Source organism: Salvia miltiorrhiza, chromosome 3 (genome assembly GCF_028751815.1).
Source record: "Salvia miltiorrhiza cultivar Shanhuang (shh) chromosome 3, IMPLAD_Smil_shh, whole genome shotgun sequence".
In the NCBI taxonomy this organism is placed as follows: Eukaryota; Viridiplantae; Streptophyta; class Magnoliopsida; order Lamiales; family Lamiaceae; genus Salvia; species Salvia miltiorrhiza.
Window position 1 is genome coordinate 56,139,496 of NC_080389.1, and position 9,663 is coordinate 56,149,158.

A 9,663-nucleotide genomic window follows, 5' to 3' on the forward strand; every position below is an offset into this window, starting at 1 on the left:
AATGTTCAAAATGTGCTTTTGATCTTAATTAATATGTTACTCGAACTCGACTCGTTTAAGGCTCGTGCACTAGCTCGATTGAAGACTCAATTAAAGATTCGTGAACATGCTCGCACACATGTTCGTGAACAATCAAATCTGAACATATTCGAGTACTCAATGAGCTGAGTGTTGTAAGGCTCAAGCTCTGCTCAATAAAATTATCGAGCTCGAAATCAGGCTTAAGCTTAGCTCGTTTACTATCGAATCGAGTTTCGAGCGAACGTTTATCTAGCCAAGTCTAGAATAGCCTATGAGTAGTTTTGTTAATTTACATCCCTATATAAAAGGAACCCCCGACTTGACAACTAGAAAGTTCAAACATCATGTATATATACTAATATAAAATGTGTTTTAGATAGAAACTGGTAAGTCCATCGGTCCACACAGTTGTCCATGTACTAGTAGAAGATTCGGCAGCTACCGCGGCCCCTGTTTCTTCAGGCGGAACTCCAGGTTGCCTTGCCCTGCATTAAGATTTAAAACTTGTGGTTAAAAACAAAAAAAGGCAATCAATCCAAAAAAATGGAAATAGTGATTCAAGGTCTAGATGGATCCCTATCTTTATCTCTATCCACGAAGATACCTGGAAACCAGTTGTTGTTGATACCTTCTTCTCGATTTCTTCTTCCATAACCTGAGCTCGGAGAATGAAGAGATAAGAGGGGCCCCCTGCGAATCCGTAAATCTGAGGAGCATGCCGCAACAAAAGGATGGTCCCTTATTGCATTTCAAAGTGAACCTCTCATTGTGATCGGGATGAGGTAGATGCCTCCCAGCCGGGGCCTTGGCCCTTTATCAGGACAATCGGTGAAGTTCCTGTTCACCATATGGCCCATGGCCCGTATTTCGACCTTGTCTTCGAAAGAACGAACCAACCGGTTTCAAACGGGTGCCCGAGAGGAAAGGGATATTTGAAGAAGCGTAAGTTTAAAACCCTATATAAGACAAGGGGCTGGTCTCGATCTCCATGGACAGAGCGAGGTATTAGTATATCTAATACAAAATTTAAATGTGAAAAATTGTCCTCTAAAAATGGAAATACTGAATGAATTGATTGTAAATAATGAGATTTTACTTCCTTGTTCGTTTTTCCCTCTAGACAAGATCTTAATTGTAGAAAAAAATAGAATTTCGACAATAAAAGCCTATGTACAACCCGACAAAAAATGAAGGGTTCAAGTGTAACAGAACAAACAATGTCGAGCCAAGAGCACCTCATTTCTAGACAAATCGAAAATAGTGGATGTAAAAATCGACAACGGGTTGTGTAACCATGACATATTTGCTTGTTTGAACATAATTTCTTTCGAAAAGAAAGTAAATGGTTAATTCCACAAACAAATAAATCTTTTTTACGAGGTACAAATATATATTTTTTGATTTGTCCCAAAATCGACCATAGATAAATTCCCCTTTTGATTTGGGAGTATTGATTACACTCCTAAGTCTGAGCTTCGTGGTACTCTTACCGAGTAACATGTCAGATCCAGGGCATCCCAATTGGATTGACTGGGATGATAGTTTCTCATTCCGAATCTGTAAAATCAGAATGTTGATCAAATCACATGAGGGGGCCCGCCTCCCTTTCCCCTCTCCCACGGCCGAAAGCCTTCTCCTTGCTTCTCGACCACAGCCTCCATGAACCTATACTTCACGATTGCAATACGGATGAGATTAGAAATGAGACATTCTCTTTCACTGCTTCGGCCTCTCAATCCAACACAACTACTCCTCTCGAACTCCGCAAAGAGCATATCGGTTTCAAGGGGATTGTACAACCACTTCGTCTGTCTGGCAAAAAAGTTCAAGGTTAAGGTACCTTACCTTAGCCGACTAAGCAAGTGAGACGGGTAGACCACTCTATAAGATAGACGCGCTCAACGAAGAAAGAGAAAGCCACGGGAATAACACCGGACAGGGAGACCCAATCTTGAGTGAAATAAATACCGCGACATTACACATCGCTAATCTACCAATACCCTCACAACCTCTAGACTAGACCCCTAATAGCCACTTAGACGCCATCTCTAACCAGAACCATTAAGAATCTATGTACGTATACCTTCAAATAAGCAAGGAGATTAGGTTTGTTTAGCAGAAGCCCTACTGATTGTCACTTAGTTGGGGAACTCTCCAGTCTTTGTTCTTGCTGTCTTGTCTCTGTTCTGTTCTCAGAGTACCCTATTTTCTGAGTAGGTTGAAGTGAGCCAGATACGGATGAAATAGTTGCTGATTCTCTTCCTTTAGATAAGTCAATTCCTTCTTGATACGATTAGATCGAAAGGAAACGATAAACTCTCGGGAAATTGCTTGAAAGAAAAGAAAAATCCTCTCTTTCTGTCTTGCTTGAGTACTCAACTCTGCATGGTTTCGGGTGGAATGGGTATTGTAATTCTTTCCACTTCTCGGGGTATAATGACAGATCGAGAAGCTCGACTAGAAGGAATCGACAGAGAAATTTTATGTTATATATGGTAATCCATTTCATATCCAAATGAAATCCGAAACCTCTTCCTATTTGAGATTATAAAAAGAAAGGAAAATTTCTTTTTTGGTAAAAAAAAACTTTGAAATGTTGTTCTAGAATGTCCAATATCCCTTTTACATTTCCTAGGCGAAAATGCTCAATTTTCATAAGATCTTCTTGACTCATATAAATTGTATAAATTGTCAATTATATGCATATTATATATTTTATTTAAGAGTTAATTTATTAGATCAAAATATTATAAAAATATATTAATGATCAAATTCGTGTTGTCATCAGGTTGTAATCAGATCGTGTCGTGTCAACTCGATTCTAATTGTGTTGTTATCGAGTTCGTGTCGGTGTCGGGTTCGGGTTTAAGCAAATCGTGTCAGGTTCGTGTTTGTGTCGGGCATTCCCTTAACAGGTCGTGTTCAGGGTTTGGTCTTATCAGGTCTGGTCGATATCAGGTCGACCCGATAACGATCCGACCCGCATGATTTCCCAGCCCTAGCAGATGCAGTAATTTTAATGGTTCTCATATTCTCACGAAAATTGTGATTCTCACTAGAACCGCACCTTATGTATACATACATACATACATACATATATATACATATATATATATATATATATATACATATATATATAGGGGTGGGCTAGGATGAAAACACTCTTAAGTGTATAAATATAAACGTTTTTTCAAATTACGAATTTTATCCAACAGTGTTACGAATTTATCCAACATGATTACGAATTGTGAAAAATAAATATTTGCTGCCTTTGGGATTCGAACCCAGGATCACGAATTCGTCCAGGAGGGTTACAAATCAACCGTAGATCTTGATGATCTAAGGGCTGAGATTCATTCATATTTTATACACTTAAAAGTGTTTTTATTCTAGCCCATATATATATATATATATATATATATATATATATATATATGGGCGCGCTCCAGTGAGACTCCTTATTTTTCGTGAGACACTGAGTACAATAAATAAGACATATATACTGATGAACAAGACGTATATCTAACGAACAAGATGTATATACTGATGAAAAATAAAATTTAAAAAATTGGTAATGAATAAGACATATATACTGATGAACAAGGCAGTATATATTATGCTCCCTCCAGGATTCGAACCCTGCGAAAAAAAAATTACCCTCTAGATACAATATCAGTCATAGGATTGATAAAATAAACGCTTCAGATCGTGCCCTAGATCTCACTAAAATTAGAGGGTCTCATTGGAGCGGCCCCCTATATATATATATATATATATATATATATAAGATTGATATGATTGAATTATGATTAATTAAATAATTCACTTAATTTTGATGTGATAAATAATCACTTAATTAAATAATTAGATACAACTCAAATTATCTATATAAAATTTAATCATGCAAATAAAACATTTGAGCAATTTAAATTATTTTATCAATCATACATTATACTAAGAGCGAAATTTTAAAGTAGCCAAAATGAAGCATAAAACACAATTTATGACCACTAATTGAAAAAACGTAAATTTTGGACTTTTTAACGATTTCAGACGTTTTTACCTTGAATTAGGTGGACCGGGTAAGATTAGGCACGCAGGTCGCATGCCGGGTCGAGTTAGGCACTTATGGCACTATTAGTGCCATAAGTGCCAAGATTTGATTTTATTTTGGATTTTCGTTGGCACTAATAGTGTCATAAGTGCCAAGATTTTACTTGATTTTATTTTGGATTTTCGTTGGCACTTATGGCACTAATAGTGCCATAAGTGCCAATGAAAATCTAAAATAAAACCAAGTAAAATATTTCTTTTGGCACTTATGGCACTATTAGTGTCATAAATGCCAACAAAAATTCAAAATAAAACTAAGTACTATAGTCATTTTGGCACTTATATTAGTGCCATAAGTGCCATACGCACTGCACAAATACAGAAACAACAACAATATAATGAATAAATCACGATGTGAAGAAGATGAAGCACATGAAACAAACAAAAAACCCTAAATGAATCATCTAAACTCTAAATGGAACATCTAAAGCCTACGGGAAAGTGTTTAAAACGATCAATTTGGCACTTATGGCACTATTAGTGCCATAAGTGTCATACGTGCAACACAAATATGGAAACAACAGCAATAGAATAAAGAAATCACGATGTTAAGAAGATAAAGCACATCAAACAAACAAACAAACAAAATCTTGTATCAAAACTCGCCGGATCACTGCATATTCGTCGAAAGCGGCGAGAGAGAGAGAGAGACGACGGGGGCGAGAGAGAGAGAGAGAGAGAGAGAGAGAGAGAGAGAGGAAGATAGGAGAATCACGCGTACGGTGGCTACGAAATTGGAATCAATGTGAGAGAGGGGAAAAATCGGCTCTTCATCGACGGCAACGAGAGAGAGAGAGAGGATTGGACTGAATCTGACGGGTAAAAGGAGATGGTTGTGCTGGGTCACGCGGGTAAAAAGGGTATAATAGACATACTGCCTAATTAATGACAAGATTTTATTGTTTTAAAATTATGGGTCAAAATTTGATTTTCGTTCTTTATCATGGCTAGCCGGATAGATTGTTTCTTATACTAAAGTGAAATGTTTCCACAACAAACTGCTATCATCTTAGAAAGAAAGAAAGTCTAATTCTTACCATTCGACATTTCAGATGACTTTTTTTTTTGAAAAATCTTAGTGCAGTATTTCTTGAATTTCTTGTTCCAACAATTTCTTTTAGAATGTCTGTCACTAGTGAAAAGAACTAATACATGATCTAAAGTTAACTAGAAACTTTTTGGAGTAAAAAAAACTTAAACAATGGAAAACTTTAGGATAACGATCATAAGTAACAAGTAAAAGCTGATCATTTATACTTTTTGGAGTCAAAAAAACTTAAACAATGGAAAACTTTAGGATAACGATCATAAGTAACAAGTAAAAGCTGATCATTTATAATTATTAGTACGCCATCTCGTACGATGCACGAGTCACAATATATTTTATTATTTAAAATTAATTATGTTAATTTTAAATATTAAATTTTATCTAAAATAGTGTATAATAAGATTATCATCTTAATGAATATAATATTAAATTTAATGAGTATTTTATAATAATAATAATAATAATAATAATAATAATAATAATCAAATTTATAGAATGTAAAACAAATAAATGAAGTCAATCTCATTTTGAGAAAATAACACTAAACCATCAATATAACAAATTCAATAAATATAACAATTTTGGATTCTTAAAATTTCAAACTCTAGTATTAATTTTTTTAAGGCGCAAAGTATATTATTATTAAAAGTTCATATTTAAATAGCCCAAACTAATTTAAAAAATCAGAAAAATACGAATAATATGAAGAAAAAAAATATAACAACAAATATATTTATATAAATAAAGAAAAAATTCTTAAACATAATTAAATAAATCTATATACTATTTAAATTCTAAGTTTTAGATATATAACTAATTTTTTATTTACAAATTCATATTAAAATTAATACAAATATCCTTGTCGTTAATTGCATTAAAAATTATTTTAATTAATAATATTTAAATTTAAAATATTTATAATTAAATAATCATGTAAAAAAAATTTAAAGGAAAAAAATGTCATCTACTTATTTTTTCAACAACAAACAAAAAAAAATAAAAAAAAAATATAGCATGATGTCAACACTAAAGATAAATGAGTGGGAACAACAATTAATTTTAACATTTTAAACAATTATTATAATTTATTTGTTTCAAATTTAGTTTTATAATTTTATATCGAACTAGTGATTTTCTCGTAATCTTTAACTTAACACCCATATTTTATTTTTTTCATAAATTGAAGTTAACGATTTTTTCAAAAATAATTACTAATAGAAAAAAGTTAAAAGAGAGAAAAAAAAATTGGTGGAGGAAATTAAGTTGAGAAAGAAAATTTAGAAGTAAAGAACTCTTCTTTTATATTATACTCCATCCCCGTCGTGTTAGAGAGTATCATTTGATGAATAACATGATTTTTTTAAAATACTACTCCCTTCGTCCGTCAAAAGTATGTTACAATTGCCATTTTGGGCATCCGCAAAGAGTATGTCACTTTTCTTTTTACATGGTCCCACATTTTTTCTTTATCATTCATCCTTACAAATACTATTTATTTACAAAAAACTCACATATTATTTAATTTCAACCGCTCATTTCAAATAATGATAGAACTCTTTCTCCACTACATAAAAATCACCAACCATTTTATTAAATCTCGTGCCCAACCAAAGCGCCATATTCTTGGCGGACGAAGGGAGTATTTGATAGTAAAAGGGACCCATTATTTTTTCCAAAAAGTGATGATGTGTGGTAGATAGTGTTTTCGCCTTTGAGGTTATGGTCGAAAATAAAAATGATTATCTTTTTTATGGGTGGAAAAAAAAAAAAAAACTTTCGCGTATGACGAAAAGAGTATCTAAATTGTCTCTAATATTCCATATGTCCCTGTTAAGTTGATCAACTTCTTTTCAACACGAAATTTAAAGAAAATAGTGTTTTATGCGTGTTTGATAATAAATTAAATAAGAGAATAAATATTATTTATTTATATTTATTTTATTTAAGAAAATTGATTAATTTAATTGAAACGGCCCAAAAAAATACTCACTTCATCCTGCGAACTTGAGCAGTATTCTTTTTTTGGTTGTCCCACGAAATTTGAACACTTTTTTTTTATGGTAAACTTTTTTTTTATTATTATTATTCACTCTTTTATTTTTTTTCACCTACTATAGTTGACAGACAAAATATTAACTCCTTAAAATTCGTAACGAAAAAAAATTATTCAAATTTCACGAGATGGAAGGAATATTGATTAAATTAATTGCGCGGGCAGTATTTCGAACGGTCTAAAATTTTGACCAATAAATACCGTCACTCGATAGCCGTGAAATTGGAACAATTAGGCAGTCAAGCAGCAATTAGATTAAACTCAACATTTCAAAAGAAAGATAATAAAAAGAGAACACGCAGGTAGAAAATATTCAGAGCGAATAATTTAAATTAAATCTAAAACAAAAGAAATAACAATAGCCTCTTTAAATAAAATACAAAAAAAAGGACTACTTTAGGAACCTTCCTGAAAAAGGGCCCATGCGCACGAGATTATCGACACGAGAGTCCGTTTGGCACGTGCCTCATCTCGTACATACACGCGCTTCTACACTACTCTAAAACATATTTTACCAAGATCTAATCCTCTGCGATGCTCCCCACCGTACATCTAGCATACATCAATTAAGAACCTTCCGATTTCTCGAGTTGCTCCGCGTCAGCCACGCGGACTTGCGATCGTCGCCGCTGCTGTCTTGATCCATCGGCTCCGATTTGATATCACCTACCGGCTGCTGCAGCTGCAGATCCATATCGTGCTCCGCCGAACTACCCTCTCCCTCCCTCCCGCGTTTCATTCCTATCGGCACGCCGAACAATCTCGCGCTTATTTCCTCCGCCGCCGATCTGATATGGCTCTCCTCTGCGCCGTTCGCCGCCGCCGCCACGACGGCGGTCTGCATCTCCTCGCAGAATTTCGTCATGGGAAGCAGATCTAACGGCTGCATCGCGTTCTCAGCCACGGACAACTTACAGCTGTACGTTTGTTGATCGCTGCTGCTGCCGCCGTTGCTCTTATTGCTGCTCGCGTAATTCGACATCAGAGAAAATATATTGTTACATAAATTCTTCATTTGGCTCAACTCTTTGTTGAGCTGCGAGTTTTCCTTTCTCAGTCTCTCGTTTTCGCCAATCAGCTCCGATGTGCCGCCGCTGAAGTCGCGTACCCTCCCCGGGGAATTGGAGGATGAAATCACCTGCTCCTCGCCGGAGTCGGACGGAGAAACCGTCAGCGGCGTGGATATTGTCGGAAGCACCGCCGTGGCCGCTGCCGCTGCCGCCACTACGACCGAAGACGACGGCGCGATTTTCCGGCGCTGAATGTCGCACAAGAGCTTCTTCTCACCTCTCCGAAAGCATTCGTTGGAGAATTCCCATCGATCCGGCATAACCTTCCTGAATCCCTAAGTATTCAACAGAAAACCCCGTCAACAACGAAAACATCAAGTCCCAACCACAAAAACAGATTATCCGAACATCGGAGCTTACGTAGGTGTTCAACTGCCGAACGAAACTGGAGAAATTATTGTGCTTGAAATACTTTGGCAGCAAATCTCTGGCGAACTCCGTCGGATTCCAAACGATAAAAGTAGATCCGTCTTCGTTCCAGGAGATAACGTCATCGATCGCCTGGTCGTCCACGAGCTGATACGTCTTGGTCAGAAACGGCGTCGGAAGAGACCGCGGTGCATCACCGGCCGTCGATTCACCGCTTCCGCTCCGATCCACCGGTGGCGGAGCCATAAAGCCGCTCACCTACACCGCACCAAAATCTATCAATTCCAACCAACAAAAGCAACATAGCTAAATCAATCACAAAAACCGGAAATTATACTTACAGACGTTAATTCTGTTGAAATCTAATTTGCCAGAGAGGGAAAGCGCGCAGGTTGTGTGGTAATTCCAGAAGGTTCTGATGACAAATAAATGCAGAGAGAGAGAGAGAGAGTAAAAAAGCAAATATTGAGGGGCGGGGGGGATAGAGAGAAAAAATGGGGAAATGAGAGAAAAGTGTAAGGGAAGGAAAGAACGAGAAGTTTCGGTGGGGCACGCAGACGTGGCGGTAGGAGAGTGGATAGAGGTAGACAGCTCAATTAAATCTGGAGGAGCTCCAAATAGTGTGCTGTTGAAATTTCTTGAACGTTTTCTACTAATTTAAACCCATATTAATTAGAAGCGTAACAACAGAATCTAAAAGAAGTTTCTCTTTTGTGGGTTGAATTATTATTAGTTTTTTATTTTCTTTTTCTGTGTGTAAGAAATATATGGAGAATTTATCCATTTTCGTTTTGGATATTTTGACTGGAATCAATAAAAGGAGGTGTATAACCCTTTTCGAATTTCAATTTGGATTGGGAATTTACAAAAATATCTTCATGATTAAATTAGGCTCTTCTCTCTCCACGCACACAGACACACAGAACCTTGTTCCTAATTTATTACTCCCTTCCCCCCGTCCCATGAATCTTGACAAATTTTTCTTTTTG

The 9,663-nt window shown here is 35.9% G+C and overlaps 1 protein-coding gene across 1 annotated transcript; it reads right to left on the minus strand.

Moving 5' to 3' along the window:
• Positions 1–7,536: 7,536 nt before the first annotated feature.
• Positions 7,537–9,456, minus strand: LOC131014580 (heat stress transcription factor B-2b-like). Its single transcript, XM_057942588.1, has 3 exons — positions 9,016–9,456; positions 8,666–8,932; positions 7,537–8,580 (listed from the first exon to the last, which is right to left on the minus strand). Exons 2-3 carry the CDS (start codon positions 8,918–8,920, stop codon positions 7,798–7,800), a joined length of 1,038 nt encoding a protein of 345 aa, XP_057798571.1. The 5' UTR covers positions 8,921–8,932; positions 9,016–9,456; the 3' UTR covers positions 7,537–7,797.
• Positions 9,457–9,663: the final 207 nt, after the last annotated feature.

Coding starts and splice junctions, on each gene's coding strand:
- LOC131014580 (XM_057942588.1), bottom strand. CDS start 8,920: ATGGCTCCGCCACCGGTGGATCGGAGCGGAAGCGGTGAATCGACGGCC. Junction 8,581..8,665: donor TTCGGCAGTTGAACACCTAC/GTAAGCTCCGAT, acceptor TTGAATACTTAG/GGATTCAGGAAGGTTATGCC.